This window comes from Rattus norvegicus, chromosome X, assembly GCF_021556685.1.
Source record: "Rattus norvegicus strain SHRSP/BbbUtx chromosome X, alternate assembly SHRSP_T2T, whole genome shotgun sequence".
NCBI lineage: Eukaryota > Metazoa > Chordata > Mammalia > Rodentia > Muridae > Rattus > Rattus norvegicus.
Genome location: NC_141554.1, coordinates 159,578,447 through 159,602,439, shown reverse-complemented (window position 1 = coordinate 159,602,439; position 23,993 = coordinate 159,578,447). Strand labels below are relative to the sequence as shown.

General features: G+C 41.7%; 1 protein-coding gene across 3 annotated transcripts in view; it reads right to left on the bottom strand.

Moving 5' to 3' along the window:
* Nsdhl (NAD(P) dependent 3-beta-hydroxysteroid dehydrogenase NSDHL) overlaps positions 1 to 23,993 on the bottom strand; it is a 30,869-nt gene that overhangs the window by 6,506 nt on the left and 370 nt on the right. The window contains exons 2-5 of one of the 3 annotated variants that reach the window (XM_087599715.1): positions 20,674 to 20,879; positions 16,500 to 16,616; positions 14,262 to 14,420; positions 2,135 to 2,281 (exon numbers count right to left, since the gene is read on the bottom strand). In XM_087599715.1, coding sequence (XP_087455841.1) covers positions 2,135 to 2,281; positions 14,262 to 14,420; positions 16,500 to 16,574 — 381 coding nt within the window. In that variant the 5' untranslated portion in view covers positions 16,575 to 16,616; positions 20,674 to 20,879. The remainder of the gene's footprint in view (positions 1 to 2,134; positions 2,282 to 14,261; positions 14,421 to 16,499; positions 16,617 to 20,673; positions 20,880 to 23,993) is intronic. The other 2 variants (NM_001009399.1, XM_087599716.1) reach the window with 2 other exon arrangements.

Below are 23,993 nucleotides of genomic sequence, written 5' to 3'. Positions count from 1 at the left end.
AGTTGAGAACAGCTGCATTAGTAGATGATAAGAATGAAAAAATAAATGCTTATACAGAAAACATTGGCAAGCCTATAGAAAAATGTTAACAGTTTAGCAAACTAGCTAAATTCACAATAAATATAGGGAAATTAGGGGTTGGGGAGATGGCTCTCCAGTGGGTAAGAGTGCTTAGTGCTCTTGAAGAGAAACTGACTTGGTTCCCCACACCCATGTGGTATGGCTCTCAACCTCTTGTAACTCCAGTTTCAATAGGATTTGATGCCTTTGGCCTTAGAAATCCTCTGCATGTGAAGTATGGGAAGTAACATTTTAAAACTTTGAGATAAAATGCATTAAAGACTTGTTTTGGTTGTTGGAGAAAAAAATGTTCGTTACATCAATTTCTTTGCTCCTGTACACCAAGCTATCTACCTCCTCAGAGGATGAACAAGAGCTACATATATTAAGATGTATAAAGCTCAAAAGTTTAGTATTGGTGGGAAAAAGCTTCAGAAAGACACGTTCAGTGTGACACCACTCTTCTAAAGTTCTCCCATGTGTAGGCCAATACCTTATACTGGAGGTGCATGTAGTGAATAGCCTCATGGCTACGTAAGAAGAGGAAAAGTAGGTGACAGTGACAAGTGCAGTAGGGCAAAGTGTCTTGTCAAGTGCAAAGCACAGCTGAGTATGACAGTTGGTCTGAAATCATCTAGGAGATACATCTCTGGATGTGTCTGTTTGGCACTTGCACAGAGGTTTCTATTATGGAGGGAAAGCCACCGTGCAGGGGATCATAGACTAGGATCCTGCACAGGAAGAAAGGAGGAAGCTTACTGAATACTGGCATCCATCTCTCTCTACTTCCTGCTTACGCATTAATATGATTGGTGGGGGGCTGGGGATTTAGCTCAGTGGTAGAGCGCTTACCTAGGAAGCACAAGGCCCTGGGTTCGGTCCCCAGCTCCGAAAAAAAGAACCAAAAAAAAAAAAAAATATGATTGGTGGATGGGAATTTTAACCAATGGGAATCCAGAAGAACTCCCCTCTCACCTATTCCTGCTGGGCCAGTTGGTTACTGGTAACTGGCCAAAAGTACCCAGGAAAATTATTAGAAGTACCCTTTTACTCAGTTCAGAGTATTTGTGGCATATAGCACTGTAAGCAAGTGAGATGCTGCACCTAGAGGCTGGGCTTCCATTAGGGTCATTCTAGGAAGCAGATTTCTAACATTGTTGTAAGCTGATACAAGGCTAAAATGTGTATGCCCTTAGGCCTAAGTCATGATAGGTTTCTATCAGATATAAGCAACAGTGCTTTCCTCTTTTCTCTTTGAAAATATAAGCAAGGTTGTTAAACAAATGTTCTGCACAAAATTATCTTATGGTTCCGGAATCCCATATTTGAGTACTGACCACAAAGAGTTAAAAGCAAGGACTGAGGTATTTTCAGGCCCCATTCATAGCAGCTCCAAGGTAAAAGCACCACAAATGTCTATTGATGGATGAAGGAAGACATTATGGTCCAAGGCTAAGGGGAATATTAGGCTTGAAAAATGAAGGAAATTCTGACATGCTCCAATGTGGACAGACTTTACAGACACTGTACCATAAGTAAAAGAATTAAAACATGGTTTGAATGATTCATGTGAGCTTCCTAAAGTAATCAGGGAGATGGCCAGAGACTGGTGGCTGCTACGTGCTACAGAGGGGCAGAAGAATGGAGCCCTGCTGCTTATTATGTGACTAGGGATGGACAATGGTAATGGTTGGACAAGGAAGTGAATATAGTTAGTATCATTGAATGCATATATGAAATGGTTACAGGGTAAAACATTGAAAACCTTAAGTACATGCTGTTTTAACAGAAAAAATAAACAGTGACTAAATTTCATAGTTTGTTAAGCAAAGACAAATAGGCCTTAGTCTACCTGAGCATTCAGATAGCCTATCTAAATTGGAAGAGTAGAACCCCAACTGGTCCTCTGTGATATCAACTGGTCCCCAGGGCTTAATTTTTAGAATCTTCTCAACATGTAAAAGGCAACCCTGGATGGTCCCAGGAAGACAGTAACAAGAACTACTCCTCCTCTCCTCGCTCTGAAGAAGCAAGCACATGTTTCTGATACTCATCACTGCAGCATTCCCCTTACCTGAACTCCAGCCTCTTTGCAGGTTTCAATGACAGTCTTGGTGCCAGTGGAATTCACTCTATAAAAGAGCTCCTTGTTGTTACTGTTTGACGGGGGTGACGCACAGTGGAAAACTGTGCTTACACCTTTGAGAGCTGGGTACAGGTCCTGGAAAAGCACACAAAGACAAAAGAATCATTCCGGCTTAGGGCAGGTCAACAGCCTTCTCACATTCTGTCATCTGTGGCCTGTAGGTCTTTTGGTTTTTTAGAATTATATAAGCAACAGAAAACCCATACTCTTCGTTAAAGACTCAAATGAAACCAAAGTACGTGGGATAAAACAGTTTTCTTTTAATTATCTCTTTCTTATTACCGTGTCTGGAATAAATGGGAGTATGAGAAGCCAGACAATACAGAGACAGGAAGGAGATTTATAAAGCGAGCAAGTTTTACTTACTTCTAGAAGGAACCTAAGACAAACAGGTGCTGAAGATCTGGGGCAGTAAACATACTAAATGAAGCAGGAGTCAGTAAGGCTCTCCAAGCCTACTAGAGACTAAAAAGACTCAAGAACTAACACACAGAGACTCCTACTGGCAAAAGAGGCAGTTTGGTCATCAGTAAGAATAAGAATTATTAGCAAAAGTAGAAAATAGAGTGGAATAAACTGATTAACTCTTGAAGAAAACAGCCCCTCCCTTTTTGAGACAGGGTCTCACTATGTATCATCAGATGGCCTGGAACTTGCTATATAGACCAGTTTGCCCTCACACTCACTGAGCATCACCTGTCTTTATTGCCTATATTTTAAAAGACATCTTGTTGTTTGAGGTACGTTAGCTGGTCAACAAGCTCCTGAAAGTCACCCATCTCTACCTTCTTAATGTTTGGTTTGCAGGTCTGCATGACTATGCAGAGCTTTTTATTATTTGTGGGTTCTGGGGATTTGAACTCATCTATTTCCTCAGTCCCTAGCAACTCTTAGTTATCAACAGTTATTTCATATTTAAGCTTCCCTAATCATTTTGACAATATTTATTTGGGGTTTAGGATCCAAACATGGACCATGCATATGTGATCCTTCTGTTCTTTCCACTTACTTTAATCTGGGGCAGTTCCCAGATTAAAGTGTCTTCTCTAACACTAATATTTCATAGGAGCAGAGAGGTTATTTTATGAACTTCTCAATTTGAATTTGTGTGCTCACTCATGATTGCATTTAGGCTTAATAGTTTTGGCAAGCATTCCACATCAGTGCTGGTATGTACTTATCAGAGCACTGCTGATAATGCCAAGTTGGATCATTCAATGAAGGCGATAGCTGCCTGCCAGATTCTTACCAAATCTGTGGGGTGATATTTACAACACCCACTGATGTTTCTGTCCTGCAGCATTTCTCAGCAAATGGTGACATTCTCATTTGTGCCCTAGACATTTATTGAGTTGACATTCCTCTGCCAAGGAGACCTCTGTCCACCTGAATTTTCTTTTTAGTAACCATGGATGCATAGATTTCTTTAATAATGTGCTAGATAAAAAAGAATCTATGCACCCATACTTACTTCACTCCCAGATTCCCTTTATGGCTTTGTTTAACTTGTGCAAGAGGCTAACAGAATTCAGGTAAGCACATTTACTGACTCACTATAAAGGAATTACAAAGGGTGCAGGTGAAGAGGTGCACAGGGTGAGGTATTGAGGAAGTGGTGTGGAGCTTCCGTGCCCATCCTGGGTGCACAAGCTTCCAGTCTCATGACACAAGCCGAAGCACAGTCATAAGCACAGTTAATAAGAAACCCCAGCAAGGCCTGCCTGGCCAGATTCTTTCTGGCTGCTCTGTGTAGCATTCCTTCCTCCTAGGTATGAGGATGGGTCCCTCTGACACTGGGTGGGGAGAAGGTCAGATGACTCATCTTTTGAAAGACGAGGAATAGTAGTTTCTTTAGTCTGCCCTAGAGAAGCAGCAGTGAACTAGGAAACAGGGATGAAGACAAATACTCTTCTCTCTCTTCTCCTATCTATTTAATATCTTAAAATCTCTCTCTTGTTTGTGTGCACGCATGTGTGTGCATGTACACACGCATACACACACATAGGAGTTTGCAGTCATGATTTACCAGGACTGGGGGGACCTGAACCACATCAAGTCATTGCCTCATACTTATTTGGGAGTTGAAAGCAAAACAATTACTGTGAGTTTGAGGCCAGTATCCTCGACAGAGTGAGTTCCAAGATAGCCTACACTACAAAGCAAAACCCTGTCTCAAAAAAAAGTGTGTGTGTGTAAACCTATCAAAGTCTAGATTTTGCAGCACCTAGACATAATCCATAGAAATTATTGAGCTACTTAATGATTTTGTACTCAGTCTCTGAATTTCAATATGTATTTTAAAGTGCTTCTCACTGCAAGACTTGTCTTAATTGAAGTGCTTGGTGACCATATGTGGCTGGTGGGTTCCTTACTGGACAATGAATCTACTAGTATACAGGAAATAGCAGCTGGCACAGGGACATGCTGACTATGTGGAGATGCAATTAGCAAACTCCAGACCCTGGGATGTGCTACCTGATAATAAACAAGCTGAATACCATTAAGTCAACACACCTACTAAGGCATCTTGGGAACTAAGAGACTGACATATTTATGAAATACAGTCTTGACTGTGTTTAACTCTTTATTTGGGAAAGCAATTATACATTAAGGAACTATTTATGGTGCCTCTGAGATAAAATTGTGTAATATTTTTATTAAACATGATTTTTATATTTTAGAGACAAATCCTGAAATGTTTATAGATAGAGTGATATGTTGAAGATTGGCTTAAAAATAATTAGGGGTCGGAGGGAACAGACAAGCTGAGAAGGTGGCTACTTGGAGTCCCCAGGACTCATGTTAAAAACAAAACTAAAAAACAAACAAAAAACCCAGCCGTGCACAAAGGTATGCCTGTAATCCCAGGGCTGGTGGAGCAGAGACGTGGATCCGTGGAGATTCCTGGCCAGTTAGCCTAGCTGAGTCAATGAACTCCAGTTTCAGTGATCCTGTCTCAAAAATGACATGAAAAGTGACTAAAGACACCTGATATTAACCTCTGGCCTCCACAAGAATGTCTGTCTGGCCACACCTTCATGCACACAGAAGATGACATGGCCACGAGAAGTTATATAAAGGAGAGAATCTATGGGACAGCATAAAGAAAGAGAAGGAACATATGACATAGGCCAAGATACAGGGAGCATATAATAAAACACTAAAACTGAGGCCTGGATATTTAAAAAAAATCCTAAAGCCATAAGTGGAAAAGCCCTCTGAAGTACAAAACTACAAAAGCCACAAGTTGGGGGTGGGGGTGGGGGAACAAAAGTCGGATGTGGGGCTGGAGGATGGCCCAGTGTTTAAGAGTCCTGGTTGCTCTTCCAGAGCACCTGGAATTGATTCTCAACATCCACAGGCTTATTCACATCTGTCTGGAACTCAAGTTCTTTCTTCTGGCCTCTGTAGGAGCAGTATATATGTGTCAGGGAGACACATATGCAGGCAAAACACCCATACACATATAAAAACTCCAAAAAATACCACAGATCTGGAATTACTTTGTTCTTCCTCCCCACTTTCAGTTGGTAAGCATGTGTTTCCATCTGGCTGTTTGGAAAGTACAATCAGGAGCTAAAGAGAGAGCAATAAAAGGGGGTTCTTCAGCTGTAGGTGGGTGCCTGTAGTTCCAGCACTGGGAGGCTGAGGCAAAAGGATGGTTTTAAAGTGTTGCCCTGTATCAATCCACTTTTTTTTTGCTTAGCATACAATTCAGGGTCTACTCTCAGAGTTTTGCCTTAGTCTCTGACCTTTTATCACATTTGTCTGGCAAACTTCTGTCCTGGTTAATGCCTGCTGCTTGTACCTGAGAGGCTGGTTGTGACTAGAGAACATGCTGTATTGGGAAAGTCTTCCTTTGGAATCAGATGGAGGTGTGGGCAGGCTTATGACTACAAGGCTGGATGGCGCCAGGGGAGGTTGAGCACTATGGCCATGATAAACACAAGGAATAATCAGAATTTACTCACTACCCAGAGAAGCAGAAGGAAAAGACAGATGGCTTTACCAGTGCTGGGGCCATAACCCGAAGGGGAGTCTGGTCAATCACCTGGTCCATATTATACCAATCACTATTCCCTGGTGACTGCATCCAGAACTGGATGGGGGAAATAGCAACAATCAGCTGGTTCAGACAAAAACATACTGACCTTGAAACTCTTGGTGAAGAAGACCTTAAGAATAAAGCAGGGGGGTTGGGGATTTAGCTCAGTGGGAGAGCGCTTGCCTAGCAAGCACAAGGCCCTGGGTTCAGTCCCCAGCTCCAAAAAAAAAAAAAAAAGAATGAAGCAGGTTTCTATAAGAGTCAGGGGTCCTGAGCTCTCTGCTCCCAGACCCTGTGGTAAAGAGACCTCACCGCCTGGTCAGGTGGGCACTCCTGAGGCTGCAGAGCGGAAGAGACCACCAACACTGCCCACCCCTGCCCACATCCCTGGCCCAAGAGGAAACTGTATAAGGCCTCTGGGCTCCCGTGGGGGAGGGCCCAGGAGCGGCAGGACACCTGCCTGAGACACCGCCGGAACCTGAAGGAAACAGACCGGATAAACAGTTCTCTGCACCCAAATCCCATGGGAGGGAGAGCTAAACCCTCAGAGAGGCAGACACGCCTGGGAAACCAGAAGAGACTGCACTCTGCATACACATCTCGGACGCCAGAGGAAAACACCAAAGGCCATCTGGAACCCTGGTGCACTGAAGCTCCCGGAAGGGGCGGCGCAGGTATTCCTGGTTGCTGCTGCCACAGAGAGCCCGTGGGCAGCACCCCGCGAGCGAACTTGAGCCTCGGGACCACAGGTAAGACCAACCTTTCTGCTGCAAGAAAGCTGCCTGGTGAACTCAAGACACAGGCCCACAGGAACAGCTGAAGACCTGTAGAGAGGAAAACTACACGCCCGAAAGCAGAACACTCTGTCCCCATAACTGACTGAAAGAGAGGAAAACAGGTCTACAGCACTCCTGACACACAGGCTTATAGGACAGTCTAGCCACAGTCAGAAATAGCAGAACAAAGTAACACTAGAGATAATCTGATGGCGAGAGGCAAGCGCAGGAACCCAAGCAACAGAAACCAAGACTACATGGCACCATCGGAGCCCAATTCTCCCACCAAAACAAACATGGAATATCCAAACACACCAGAAAAGCAAGATCTAGTTTCAAAATCATATTTGATCATGATGCTGGAGGACTTCAAGAAAGACGTGAAGAACTCCCTTAGGGAAACACAGGAAAACATTAATAAACAAGTAGAAGCCTACAGAGAGGAATCGCAAAAATCCCTGAAAGAATTCCAGGAAAACACAATCAAACAGTTGAAGGAACTAAAAATGGAAATAGAAGCAATCAAGAAAGAACACATGGAAACAACCCTGGATATAGAAAACCAAAAGAAGAGACAAGGAGCTGTAGATACAAGCCTCACCAACAGAATACAAGAGATGGAAGAGAGAATCTCAGGAGCAGAAGATTCCATAGAAATCATTGACTCAACTGTCAAAGATAATGTAAAGCGGAAAAAGCTACTGGTCCAAAACATACAGGAAATCCAGGACTCAATGAGAAGATCAAACCTAAGGATAATAGGTATAGAAGAGAGTGAAGACTCCCAGCTCAAAGGACCAGTAAATATCTTCAACAAAATCATAGAAGAAAACTTCCCTAACCTAAAAAAAGAGATACCCATAGACATACAAGAAGCCTACAGAACTCCAAATAGATTGGACCAGAAAAGAAACACCTCCCGTCACATAATAGTCAAAACACCAAACGCACAAAATAAAGAAAGAATATTAAAAGCAGTAAGGGAAAAAGGTCAAGTAACATATAAAGGCAGACCTATCAGAATCACACCAGACTTCTCGCCAGAAACTATGAAGGCCAGAAGATCCTGGACTGATGTCATACAGACCCTAAGAGAACACAAATGCCAGCCCAGGTTACTGTATCCTGCAAAACTCTCAATTAACATAGATGGAGAAACCAAGATATTCCATGACAAAACCAAATTTACACAATATCTTTCTACAAATCCAGCACTACAAAGGATAATAAATGGTAAAGCCCAACATAAGGAGGCAAGCTATACCCTAGAAGAAGCAAGAAACTAATCGTCTTGGCAACAAAACAAAGAGAAGAAAAGCACACAAACATAACCTCACATCCAAATATGAATATAACGGGAAGGAATAATCACTATTCCTTAATATCTCTCAACATCAATGGCCTCAACTCCCCAATAAAAAGACATAGATTAACAAACTGGATACGCAACGAGGACCCTGCATTCTGCTGCCTACAGGAAACACACCTCAGAGACAAAGACAGACATTACCTCAGAGTGAAAGGCTGGAAAACAATTTTCCAAGCAAATGGTCAGAAGAAGCAAGCTGGAGTAGCCATTCTAATATCAAATAAAATCAATTTTCAACTAAAAGTCATCAAAAAAGATGAGGAAGGACACTTCATATTCATCAAAGGAAAAATCCACCAAGATGAACTCTCAATCCTAAATATCTATGCCCCAAATACAAGGGCACCTACATATGTAAAAGAAACCTTACTAAAGCTCAAAACACACATTGCACCTCACACAATAATAGTGGGAGATTTCAACACCCCACTCTCATCAATGGACAGATCATGGAAACAGAAATTAAACAGAGATGTAGACAGAATAAGAGAAGTCATGAGCCAAATGGACTTAACGGATATTTATAGAACATTCTATCCTAAAGCAAAAGGATATACCTTCTTCTCAGGTCCTCATGGTACTTTCTCCAAAATTGACCATATAATTGGCCAAAAAACGGGCCTCAACAGGTACAGAAAGATAGAAATAATCCCATGCGTGCTATCAGACCACCACGGCCTAAAACTGGTCTTCAATAACAATCAGGGAAGAATGCCCACATATACTTGGAAATTGAACAATGCTCTACTCAATGATAACCTGGTCAAGGAAGAAATAAAGAAAGAAATTAAAAACTTTTTAGAATTTAATGAAAATGAAGGTACAACATACCCAAACTTATGGGACACAATGAAAGCTGTGCTAAGAGGAAAACTCATAGCGCTGAGTGCCTGCAGAAAGAAACAGGAAAGAGCATATGTCAGCAGCTTGACAGCACACCTAAAAGCTCTAGAACAAAAAGAAGCAAATACACCCAGGAGGAGTAGAAGGCAGGAAATAATCAAACTCAGAGCTGAAATCAACCAAGTAGAAACAAAAAGGACCATAGAAAGAATCAACAGAACCAAAAGCTGGTTCTTTGAGAACATCAACAAGATAGATAAACCCTTAGCCAGACTAACGAGAGGACACAGAGAGTGCGTCCAAATTAACAAAATCAGAAATGAAAAGGGAGACATAACAACAGATTCAGAGGAAATTCAAAAAATCATCAGATCTTACTATAAAAACCTATATTCAACAAAACTTGAAAATCTTCAGGAAATGGACAATTTCCTAGACAGATACCAGGTACCGAAGTTAAATCAGGAACAGAAAAACCAGTTAAACAACCCCATAACTCCTAAGGAAATAGAAGCAGTCATTAGAGGTCTTCCAACCAAAAAGAGCCCAGGTCCAGACGGGTTTAGTGCAGAATTCTATCAAACCTTCATAGAAGACCTCATACCAATATTATCCAAACTATTCCACAAAATTGAAACAGATGGATCACTACCGAATACCTTCTATGAAGCCACAATTACTCTTATACCTAAACCACACAAAGACACAACAAAGAAAGAGAACTTCAGACCAATTTCCCATATGAATATCGACGCAAAAATACTCAACAAAATTGTGGCAAACCGAATCCAAGAGCACATCAAAACAATCATCCACCATGACCAGGTAGGCTTCATCCCAGGCATTCAGGGATGGTTTAATATACGGAAAACCATCAACGTGATCCATTATATAAACAAACTGAAAGAACAAAACCACATGATCATTTCATTAGACGCTGAGAAAGCATTTGACAAAATTCAACACCCCTTCATGATAAAAGTCCTGGAAAGAATAGGAATTCAAGGCCCATACCTGAACATAGTAAAAGCCATATACAGCAAACCAGTTGCTAACATTAAACTAAATGGAGAGAAACTTGAAGCAATCCCACTAAAATCAGGGACTAGACAAGGCTGCCCACTCTCTCCCTACTTATTCAATATAGTTCTTGAAGTTCTAGCCAGAGCAATCAGACAACAAAAGGAGGTCAAGGGGATACAGATCGGAAAAGAAGAAGTCAAAATATCACTGTTTGCAGATGATATGATAGTATATTTAAGTGATCCCAAAAGTTCCACCAGAGAACTACTAAAGCTGATAAACAACTTCAGCAAAGTGGCTGGGTATAAAATTAACTCAAAGAAATCAGTTGCCTTCCTCTATACAAAAGAGAAACAAGCCGAGAAAGAAATTAGGGAAACGACACCCTTCATAATAGACCCAAATAATATAAAGTACCTCGGTGTGACTTTAACCAAGCAAGTAAAAGATCTGTACAATAAAAACTTCAAGACACTGAAGAAGGAAATTGAAGAAGACCTCAGAAGATGGAAAGATCTCCCATGCTCATGGATTGGCAGGATTAATATAGTAAAAATGGCCATTTTACCAAAAGCGATCTACAGATTCAATGCAATCCCCATCAAAATACCAATCCAATTCTTCAAAGAGTTAGACAGAACAATTTGCAAATTCATCTGGAATAACAAAAAACCCAGGATAGCTAAAGCTATCCTCAACAATAAAAGGACTTCAGGGGGAATCACTATCCCTGAACTCAAGCAGTATTACAGAGCAATAGTGATAAAAACTGCATGGTATTGGTACAGAGACAGACAGATAGACCAATGGAATAGAATTGAAGACCCAGAAATGAACCCACATACCTATGGTCACTTGAATTTTGACAAAGGAGCCAAAACCATCCAATGGAAAAAAGATAGCATTTTCAGCAAATGGTGCTGGTTCAACTGGAGGTCAACATGTAGAAGAATGCAGATCGATCCATGCTTATCACCCTGTACAAAGCTTAAGTCCAAGTGGATCAAGGACCTCCACATCAAACCAGACACACTCAAACTAATAGAAGAAAAACTAGGGAAGCATCTGGAACACATGGGCACTGGAAAAAATTTCCTGAACAAAACACCAATGGCTTACGCTCTAAGATCAAGAATCGACAAATGGGATCTCATAAAACTGCAAAGCTTCTGTAAGGCAAAGGACACTGTGCTTAGGACAAAACGGCAACCAACAGATTGGGAAAAGATCTTTACCAATCCTACAACAGATAGAGGCCTTATATCCAAAATATACAAAGAACTCAAGAAGTTAGACCGCAGGGAAACAAATAACCCTATTAAAAAATGGGGCTCAGAGCTAAACAAAGAATTCACAGCTGAGGAATGCCGAATGGCTGAGAAACACCTAAAGAAATGTTCAACATCTTTAGTCATAAGGGAAATGCAAATCAAAACAACCCTGAGATTTCACCTCACACCAGTGAGAATGGCTAAGATCAAAAACTCAGGGGACAGCAGATGCTGGCGAGGATGCGGAGAAAGAGGAACACTCCTCCATTGTTGGTGGGGTTGCAAACTGGTACAACCATTCTGGAAATCAGTCTGGAGGATCCTCAGAAAATTGGACATTGAACTGCCTGAGGATCCAGCTATACCTCTCTTGGGGATATACCCAAAAGATGCCCCAACATATAAAAAAGACACGTGCTCCACTATGTTCATTGCAGCCTTATTTATAATAGCCAGAAGGTGGAAAGAACCCAGATGCCCTTCAACAGAGGAATGGATACAGAAAATGTGGTACATCTACACAATGGAATATTACTCAGCTATCAAAAACAACGGCTTTATGAAATTCGTAGGCAAATGGTTGGAACTGGAAAATATCATCCTGAGTGAGCTAACCCAATCACAGAAAGACATACATGGTATGCACTCATTGATAAGTGGCTATTAGCCCAAATGCTTGAATTACCCTAGATGCCTAGAACAAATGAAACTCAAGACGGATGATCAAAACGTGAATGCTTCACTCCTTCTTTAAAAGGGGAACAAGAATACCCTTGGCAGGGAAGAGAGAGGCAAAGATTAAAACAGAGACTGAAGGAACACCCATTCAGAGCCTGCCCCACATGTGGCCCATACATATACAGCCACCCAATTAGACAAGATGGATGAAGCAAAGAAGTGCAGACCGACAGGAGCCGGATGTAGATTGCTCCTGAGAGACACAGCCAGAATACAGCAAATACAGAGGCGATACCAGCAGCATACCACTGAACTGAGAATAGAACCCCCGTTGAAGGAATCAGAGAAAGAACTGGAAGAGCTTGAAGGGGCTCCAGACCCCAAAAGTACAACAATGCCAACCAACCAGAGCTTCCAGGGACTAAGCCACTACCTAAAGACTATACATGGACTGACCCTGGACTCTGACCCCATAGGTAGCAATGAATATCCTAGTAAGAGCACCAGTGGAAGGGGAAGCCCTGGGTCCTGCTAAGACTGAACCCCCAGTGAACTAGACTGGTGGGGGGAGGGCGGCAATGGGGGGAGGGTTGGGAGGGGAACACCCATAACGAAGGGGAGGGGGGAGGGGGATGTTTGCCCGGATACCGGGAAAGGGAATAACACTCGAAATGTATATAAGAAATACTCAAGTTAATAAAAAAAAAAAAAAAGAGTCAGGGGTCCTAATCAGGGCACCCTGTCAGTCCTGCCCAAGTTTCCTGTCTGTCCTGAAAACTTTAGGATTGCCTCCCTAATCACATAAACTTATTCTTTGAATTCAATCTTGGTCTTTCTCTTCCCACCCTGTGCACTGACCTTCTCCTTCCCTCTGTGGATTATTTCTGTGAAGAACCCTAGCTGACAAGTGACAAGAAGATGAAAGTTATACAGGACAACAAAGTGGCTATGGAGCCAAAGCTGGTAAGGATACAGAGAGTGACAGTAAAGTGTCCAGATTTGGTCCCACTCTAGTACAATTTTACCAGAAATGTTGATGGGGTCACCTTCAATAAGGATCTGAAACCACTGTGGGATGAAGCAAGTCACTTGGGAAAGGAAAGGGGTGGGCTCTGGATGGTCACCATAAACAGTCCCAAGAGCTTTGCTGAGTGACTTGGCAAGATCTACAATGATTCAGAATATAAATACCCCATACAACATGGATAGAACTTGAAATCATTGTATTAAAGGAAATTTTCAGAGTGACTAAAAGTGGAAGAGTGGTGCTGAGAGCTGTGGGGAGAGTGGAAATTAAACAGGTACAAGATCTCCTTCGGAAGTAAAGATATTCTGGAAGTAGCTAGCAGGGAATAATTGCAGTTTGGAAGAGCTAATCAAAGTTATTTCAGCGTACAGCGGAAAATTATTACAGGGTACATTTCAAAAATGGGAAGCTCAAGGCTGGAGAGGTGGCTCAGAAGTTATGAACATGCACTGCTCTTCCAGAGGATCAGAGTTAAGTCCCTGTACCTATACCAGAGGGTTTATAACCACCTCCAACTCTGGCTCTGATTGGGGAGGTTGGTGGTATTTAACACCCCTGGCTTCCACAGATAACCTGCACTCACATGCACATGTTAATATAGACATATATACATAACTAAATAATAAAATATATTTTTAAATATGAATTTTATGGCATGTGAACTGTATCTCAATTAAAAGGAATGAATACCATATGGCATACCATGTGCATACTCTAGGGCAGCAGTTGGCATGTTTTAACCTATAATATGTTTGATAAAATGTTTTGGTAAAGTTTGCTTGGCACAAAGTCTTGTCTGCTCACTACATTATGGCCCATGGCTGTTTTCATGTCCCTGTGACACAGATTACTGTTGTTCATTCTGATTATTGACAATATGGTATGTGAAATTATTTCCTAAACTTTTACATTTTTCAAAGTAGATTTTTTTCAAGCTATAGTTATCCTGGCCTCTGAGAACTTGGTTTCTCTTTGGTCTCTCCCTCACTGTGAAAGACCAGTGAGGCTGAGTGAGTCCCTTACCTGTTGGTTGCACAGGTCACCTATGAAGAACTGCACCCGAGGGTTATCAAAGCCTTGGCGGACATCAAATACATTGACAGCATAGCCTCGCGATAGCAACTGCTCTACCATGTGCTGCCCCAGGAACCCAGAGCCTCCAATCACTGTGCACTTCTTAGCCTGCAGAAAGAGGAATGGTAAGAGGACAAGAGGTGTGAGGACTAAAGTGGTGAAGGTCAGGCTTACCTGCCACAGGCCATTGCAATGACAGACACATGCACTGACATAATTAAGCCATGTAGCATATTCAGGGCTTGTCAGAGCCAGGTACCTTCTACAGGCTTACATCTGTCTTAATCTGAATCCTGAGAGCTTGCTGACCAGCCATATTAGGCAAAACAGCAACCTTCTAGTTTATAGAATATAGTAGAAGTTTAAATAAGAATGTCCCCTGTCATCTTGGTCATGTGAATACTTTGGTCCCAGTTGGTGATGCTGTTTAGATAGGATTTGGAGCTATGGCCTTGCTGGAAATATGTCACTGGGGGCTTTGAAGTTTCAAAGTCTCCTGTTGTTCCTAGTGCTCTCTCAGCTTCATATTTATGGTTCACGATGGAGCTCTCAGCTTGTTGTTCTAGGCACTATGCCTGCCTATTGCCAAGTATCTATGCAGTGATGGTGATGGACCCTTATCCCTCTGAATCATAAGCCCAAATAAACCCTTTTCTCTATGGGGTGCCTATGCCATGGCATTTTATCACAGTAATGGGAAAATAATAAGGCAAGAGACTGTCTTAAAGAAATAAAGTGGCGTACAATAATGACACCCAATGTCTTCCTCTAGTCTCTTTGTATAAACATATGGGTGTGCACGCCTGTACAATCACTTGCATGAACCACACAAATACAGGCATCCACATACATATACACACAGACCAAAACAATTAATCAGTCAAATAAATAACCTTATAATTTTGCTGTTGTGTCCTCCAGTGGAATTTTATTTCCTGATTTTATAATATGTATGTATGTATGTATGTATGTATGTATGTATGTATGTATGTATGTATGTATGTATCAAACCAGAGTCTCTTTCTATATCCCTGTCTGTCCTGGAATTCTTTATGTAGACTAGGCTAGCCTTGACCCTACAGACACATTGTATAAGCCATTGTGCACTGTCTGGGACAAGTGAAACAATCGGTTGTCAGTAGAGTTTTATAGTGATGGGAATCAAACCAGACTCTGCCTAGAGATGTTGTACATGTAAAGACTTGTTAATGTCTTTAATCATATGTCTAAGACTAAGTGGCTAGAAGAGACCATGTGAAATAATCAATAACTTTTTGTGGCCATACCAGACAAAAACAGAGTAGGTCTGATATAAATAAATGCAGGTAGTGAGACTCCAGAATGGATCAAATGGATTAAACCAGTACCTTAAAGATGATAATGCTAAGAATAGGAGAGGAAGGGGCTTGGAGTGGGGTTGTACTTCAGTGATAGAGCACATCTGTTAAGCTATATGTTTGATTCCCAGCACTACAAAAGAACTAAAGCCAATGTGTTTTGATGACAGCCAATATTCACTATCATCAATGCATTAGTTCACCAGTGAACATGCATGCCAGAGATGCCTGCATGGTTGCAGTTATATGAACAATCCCAGGGAAGATCAATGTAAAATCTTCCAACTGGAACCAGAGTCAGTACTCTAAGAAGGCAGGAGAGGGGGATCCCCAGAACTGGAGTTACAGATGATTGTAAGTCGCCATGTGGGGACTGTACAGAGGTTCTCTGTAGAACAGCTGGTACTCTTCACCACCAAGGCACGCTTCAGCTCTAATTCTGGCTTTTTAAACTCCTGCCTTCTGAGTTTTTTTGGTACACAGCAATAAGTAACTGGCATATCTTAAATCAAGGTATATAATACACAAAAACATAACCAACCAGCCCTGACTGAACAAATGGTTTAAGTACACTTAAACATGTACAGATAAAGCCTTGATATGCGAGGGTTTGTGCCCAGTCTTAGTGTAGCTGGTTAGGTCATATTCAGTTGAGATCCCTGGGAGGCTTGCTCTTTTCTGAAGGGAAACAGAGGAGCAGTGGATCGGGGGAGGTGGGAAGAGGGACATGGAGGAGTGGATGGAAGGGTAACTGTGATTAAGATGTAATATATGAGAAAACAATAAATAAAAATGCAGAGGTAATTATAAATAGCTTGACTTCCCCTACTTTTCAAATGTTAGTACCTACTTTGGAAACTTCATTTATCAAATCTGTCCCTGTGACCTGGCCTTTCTTTGATTCACTACGAACAGCCTGTTCCATTATGGCTCAAAGTATGGTCTCGTTTGTAATCAACTCTTCTTCCTAAAAACATAGAGAAAGACATTAATAGTGTGCAAGCAAAGCATCTTTATCCATTATGGGTAAATATTCATAAATAGCTAAGCCCTAGCCATTATACCTACCGGCCAAAGTCCCCATGCTAGGGAGTGTATGCCAAGTCTTTAACTTACAGTGTACTTGGATTAGAGGCAGGACAGGAAGCGAGGTAAATAACCTCTTTTACTAATCATATCAAAAGCCTTTGGGTAGCGGTTGGAAGATGATGGGGACCAAGAACTTTACAGTGGGAGACAGAGTAATCAAGTGCAATGATGCTACCAAACAGAAAAATGCAGTCCTGGTGGAGGCCTCATCATTCCTCCCCTTTCCCTTTACTCACAATACCAAGTTGCAAACACAAGTTAAAAAATTATATTATTTTGTATGTATAAATATTTCTGATGTGGTATTTGTAAATGGAAAACTGTACCAGAAATAAAAGGGCCTACTCATGAAAGAAGATGCAAAATGCCACAGGAGAAAGAAGTGTCAGGCACCCAGCACCGACTGGGTCTTGTGATGGCTTCAATCCAATTTCCACAGCCTGATACTTTCAAACAATGGGTGCCATCCTATGTCTCTATGAACTTGATTTGATGAGTGGATTGATTTTTGTGGGCATATCAAAGGCCCAAATGTCCTTGAAACATATTACAACCCTCAATGTTTGATGGGTCACCTATAGGAGATTCTCTGAATTCAAAATGGAAATTATCAGTTGTAATTATTCATCTTTGAGACATGTCTGTGAAAGCATTTCCAGAGAAGTTTAACTAAGATGCAAAGACTTACACGGAACATGGATGGTACTATGCCATGAGCTGGGAACCTGGACTCAATAAAAACAAGAAAGCAATGGAGAGGTGGCTCAGTGGTTAAGGGCAGTTGCTGCTCTTGCAGAATAACTGTGTTTAGTTCCTAGCACCCACATAGTGGCTTATAACTGTCCTTAACTTCAGTGCCTTGGGATCTGACACCCTCTTCTTACCTGAGTGAACACTAGACAAGCTATACATACATGGTTTACATATTACAATGTAGGCAAAACACTTATATACATAAAATAAAACTTAGAAATCTTTTTTTAAATAAAAAATGAGAAAGCAAGCTAAACACCAGCATTCATCTCTCTCTGCTTCCTGACTACAGATGTAGTATGACCTGCCACCTCACAGCCTGCTGTCATGACTGCCTCGCCATGATGGACTGTGCTTTCAAGCTACACTAAACTTCCTTCCATAGGTTGCTTTTCTTCAGGTTATTTTCTCAGAGCAATAAGAAAAATACACAATACATCAGTTTACTATATTTCAGAACTTGCCTTATTCTGAGTCTCTGTCCACATATCTAATGAATATGGATAGTTAACCTGCACTTCCGTGCCTACTCCATCCCCCCGTGTCTATTGCTCATTGCCCTGAACACTTGCAGGGCCCTGACATCTACTCACCTCAAACTATGTGGCAGTGACTGGACTCATATGGCTTTACATATAGCAGGACAGAAGTTGCTGGAAAACAAGGATCAGGGCACCTTGTACCAGTTTTACAAGCAGTCTGAGGTGGCTTGGTTGCTGCTAAATTGTAGGCATGCAAGACAGGGTATAGTATAGAGCAGGCACTCATGGGCCTGCTGGTCTCAGAGCTGCATCAAGTATTTATACACGCAGAATCCTTACTGCTCTTCCTTATGTATCTAGCAACACCTATCTAGAAGTTTCACTGAGCTTTGTTCTTAAGCTGGTGTGCTATAAATCATGACTGCCTAGTATTCACTTTGGCCATTTTTTTTCAGATCCTCAGGGGAGCATAAGCAAATGAGAAGGCAGATACAGCAATGGAGGCAAGGGGATTCTCCTGTGTAGCTTGCAACCCTGCCAACGCCATTATTAACCTCTCTAGCAGCGGTCAGTGTTGTGTATTTGGGGCTGTGAGGGTATCCACCTGCCTGCTTGTGGAACCCCATCATAGCTGCAGGGAGGGAATGCTTCCTACAGGTTTGGAGCCCTGCTGTTTTAAGTCTTGTTGTGTGTGGTCAGGCCTGACAGACCTAGGAGATGAATGCAAGCTTACTAATCAAGTCCATCCCCTGAGGATACTCTGCTTACCTACAGGCCAAAGCACATATTCTTTCACTCTTCACAGCTAGAAACCCAGAGCCTGTGCCTGGGTTCAAATCTCAGTTCTACCTATGACTAGGAAGCTCTCTTGACAGTCATTCAAAGGAACTGAACCTGTTTCTTCATTTATAAAGCAAACAGCCTTAAAGATTACTGTGAGAATTAAAGACAGAGCTATTTAAGCATAGTGCCAAATACCTATTAAACACCCTGTTAAAAGCAGTTTTTATTTATCATACCTCCCAATGGTCCTCCTCTGAATCCCCAAACTACTTTATACCTCTCCAGCTTACCTGAGGTCATGCTGTGTACACTCAATACAGTCTGCTTGACATGCCCAATACCCTGGCTGTGATCCCTTCCTACCTAATTTGAGGCAGAGCACACAATTCATCCTAAAGTGTTCCACTTAGTAGTTCTTTTTTAAAAATTGTTTATTAACTTATTTATTTTTACATCTGACCATAGTTTCCCCTCCCTTCTCTCTGCCAGGTCCCTCCCCTCTTTCCCCATCCCTTCTTCCTCCATTTCTCTTCAGAAAGAGCAGGCCTCCGATGAATATCAACCAGGAATGGCATATCAAGTTGCAGTGAGACTAGGCACATCTCTTATTGAGGGTGGACAAGGCAGCCCAGTTAGGGGAAAGGGTCCCAGCAACAGGCAGCAGAGTCAGAGACAGCTCCTGTTCCCACTGGTAGGAGTCCCACGAGAACACTAAGCTACACAACTGTAACATATTTCACCTGGTTCTTCAGTAAAATACAGAAAATATAATCATCCCAGTATTCAATGTTTCATATACGATGTAGGAAGAAATATGGGCCCAAATTGGGCTAGCTTGAGGGAGGTTATGTAAGGATTACAAAACACAACACAACAAAAGAAACCCATTTGTCCTCCAATGATGGGGAGAATAAGTAATCTTTACACTGAAAATCGGTGAGAATTGGAGGAAGGGAAAACCTCTCACAAGTTTGGAGTCCTATTGTTTTAAACCATGCTGTCTATGGTCAGGTTACAAAGACCTAGTGGATGAATGCAAGATGAAATTTTGTGCAGTCTAGAAACAGAGTATAGTTACCAACTCCCACCTCCACTATTACTCAAAGCAAGAAGCATATATCTTTTCCCACTTGCCAGAGGAGGAGGTGTGAAGTAAAAGTAACATGCCCACCCTAGTATGGTTGCAATGTTCAAATGATGATCACACAGGTCTTAGCACACCAACCTCTTGTCAAAACTAAACCTATACTATCTCAAATTATATGACTATGTGATGTGTGTAGGTCCTGGGAGGTCAGAATTACTCTAACAGTGAGTCAATGCCACTGACATTCCCTTGGTCCTGCCCGCTGCCTGAAATGCAGTGATATTCTATAGTCAGGTTCAAATGCATGTCAGGAATGGCTCTGAATGAACAGAGAAGATATACTTAACAAACAGCAAGCAAGCACATGAAACTGACTCAACATTACCAATCACTAGAGAAATGGCAATCAAAATCTCACTAAGACCATCTCACACCCATTAGGAGGGCTACTATCAGAAGTCAGAAAACAGAAAATAAGTGTTATTAAGGTCACAGAGAGACTGTAATACTTATGTGAGGCTAATGGTAATAGAAAATAGTTTATTCACTGTGGAAGTTTGGTAGCTCCTTACAGAATTAAACACAATTACCATGTGATCTAGCAGCTTCATTTGAGAATATAAACCTAAATTATATGTAGGGACCTATAGTTGACTTTCCTATATCCGTCTTCACAGAAGCATTGTTCACTGTAGCCAAAAAGTAAAAGTATCCTAAATTTCCACTGATGCATGAGCTGATAAAATGTGGTCCATTTAAATCATACAGCAAGATATTATGCAGACATAAAGAAGAACGAAATTCTGATACATGCAACAACCTGAACGTACTCTGAGAATATCATGCTATGAGAAATGAGCCAGGCACAAAAGAATAAGCACTGTCTGATTCCATTTCCACGAGGTACTTAAACTCAGAGAAACTGAGAGTACATGGTTTCTGGTAGTAGTTGGCAGTGGTGGGATGGGGAAGGGCTGCTAATGCAGTTTCAGTTTTGCAGCATGAAAATATCGGAGCAGAGTTGGTGTCAGTTGCCCTACAGTAGGAAGAGAGTGCAAAAAAGTCAAACGGTTGCATTTTCTGGTACATACATTTGATCACACACTTACAGACAAAAAATTGTCTTGAACTACTGAAAAGTGGACCTCAAAGAGCAAAGTCCTAGGGACTATTGGGCTGTGATGACTGCTATTTCAGAAGCCTCAAGTCTGTTTCATTTAGAATGGTGGGACTTTGAATCCATTAAGCCAAGATGTACCACCACATCCTACACTGAAAAATATAAGAAGGTTTGTGACCGCCCATTGCTGAAGACAAAAGGAAAGGATAGTGTGTTTCGAACCCCACAAAGATGAAAGCGCCCCCCATTTCCTGAGGGGGTGTGAGCTCTCTGTAAAGGAACAGAAGCTAGACTCTGGCTACCTTGAGTTCCTTAGCTGAGGGTAGAATGTGCTGATCTGTGTAAGAATTACAGACTTCAAGGATAAAATACATTTCTCAGACAAGTCAATCAGTGGAGTTAGGAATCCTGATATAGGCCCGAGTTTTGTCTCATCACCACCCACTTCAGGCTTAGCACCCTGTACAAGACCCGGCCTGATGATCTAATGGAAGGAGAATGAGTCCCATGAAGCTGGCACCTACTTACTTAATAGATACACTACCTTGAGTAAATATTGCAAAGCAGGGGTCCTGTAAAAAAACAAAGTAAGACTTCTCCCTGCAGAATTCAAAGACATGGCACAGGATGAAAGTGTTTAGGAGGGCATTTGTTTTCTGAGGTAGAAGGTGAACTGTTATTTCCCTGGGGCCATCCAACTGGACTTTGCTTTTTCACAGACCTGAGATGCCACGTCTCACTTTTTCTTATTTACTTACTTTTGAATTTGCTGTGGGCCACTCCGGAGCCTCTTACCAAGCCCAAGCCTAGCTTCTATTGTTCCTTTCATATTTAAGGTAAATTCCCCTTATCCTTCTAGTTCCTTAGCACCTGTTGTCAATGCTTTCTTCCTGAGTTCAAGTGACTTCTCCTGGATTACCCTGTTGTTTTAAAAGCTGGATCTGGAAAATACTCACCTTTCATGCCTACCTCAGAGTTGCTATGGGGGCTCAAAGCAGGACTGAAAAGGGGGTTGTTTGGATCCTAAGGACGCCAAGTCCATAGAGAACTAATGTAGTATGCTTAGTCACAAGAAATTATCTAAAAACATGAATTCTAAGGCCCTACGAGGAGCAAGTTAAAAAGAGGATGTGAGAGTCTTAAAAGATAGATCACATCTAAGGGTGGGAAGAACATGTTATACTGTGATAAGTTGCATCTACACAAGAACAAAGCAGCATTATGCTCATACAAGTCAAAGAACTTAGCAAGGGCCACAGAATTAGCACATAACCAAAGAAGAAATTTATTGTCCTTTCTACCCTGTTGGGATGTCACCCCAAAGATTGACTGGGAAGAAGAGTAGTCAGTTTTCTCATTACCAAAATAAAACATCTATTCAAGCATGTTAAAAGATTCAAGGTCTATGTTAGCTTATGGTTTTGGAAGTTTAATCCATGTTGCTTTGGGCCTTTGGTAGTACGAGAGAGAGAGAGAGAGAGAGAGAGAGAGAGAGAGAGAGAGAGAGAGAGAGGAGAATGAATATGAATGGGGTAGAGGATGCTGGAGACTAGTCACCTTTCAGTAGCAAGAGAACAAAACAGAGAAATAAACCCCACAATCCACTTTCAAAGGCATGGCCCTGGTGACCTAGCAGCCTCCCAGTGTATCCCATTTTGTACAAGTTCCACTACCTTCCAATAACATCATGGGTGGGGACTACGCCTTCAAGAGAGAGACTTTTGAGGAATATTTAAGACTCACTTTAGCAAAGAATATGGAGAGACATGAAACTGGGCAGTGGGCTTCGCTGGACTTTACTTTCTAAACCAGAGATGTTCATTGTAAAATTAATCTGGTGGAGCATAGGTATATGTTGGTAGAGGATGAATTATGGAAAACTAAGGGGTACTTACGGACTACCTAATAGGCTAAGGTTCACCTAACATGTAGTCTTTCCTTCTCCAGGTACTGGTAAACACAAATATGATTCCTGTCCTCATGCCCACCTTCTAGTGGAGGCAACAAAGAAGAAAAAAGGTTAACTTTACAGTGGCTTAGGAGGTGACCAGTGTTACTATAAATACATATTGCAATATGAGGGGCCTGGGTACAGAGTAAGGAGTAACCTTACAGAGGTGACAATGACCAAAGACCAATAGTAGGCCTGCTGGCAAATACCTTTAATCTAAGCATTCAGGAGGCAGTGGCAGATAGATCTCTGTGAAGTTTGAGGGCAGCCTGGTTTCCATTGCGAGTGCCAGGTCAGCCAGAATTACATAGTGAGACCCTATCTCAAAATAGTGATGGTCAAAAAATTCTATTTATTTTTGAAATTTTCTCAAAGAATTAATCAAAATATGATAAAATTAAAAAACTTCATGTGGCTGGGTAAGATCAATGCAGCAGTATACCAGCCACAAAAAGTGTCCTGGATGGGAGTGAGCCAGAGGGGAGAACAGTATGGGTATGACAGGAAGAGGAGGTAGGCTTTGCGGACTTTAGTGAGAACTCTAGCTCATACTGCTGAGGAAGGGCTGAGGAGGAACAGAGAGAACAGAAGACACTTTAAGGACATAACTGTGAGAACCCGGAGGCTGGATATAGGGGATTGTTGCTGCAGGGAACAAAGGAGTCAAATAGGACACAAAAGTTTTGAATCTGGTTCATGGCTTAAAGGAAAGAGGGCAAAGGGCCTATATTACATTTATGGGGAGTTGTTAAGTCTTGGGCCTTTCTCAGTTTGAGAGACTGATGCTGTGCCCTTAATGTTCCTAAGCTGATTTTCTATGCTTTGAGGGGCATAGAACATAGGATCTGTGTTCGACCCTAAATCTTCCTTACTCCTGGCACAGTTACAGGTAACCCCACACCCATTGTGCACTTTGCTCTTTAATTTTCTTTACACTCCATGCTTCCAAAACTCTTGTGGCTTTGCTTGGAAGGGAGTGTCATTCAGGAATGCTCCTTCCCATATGTCTTGGGTGTCTGCACGTCTAACAGGGCACATTTTGATGAATTTTCAAAAGTCCTCAGCTTATCCCCCTGAGA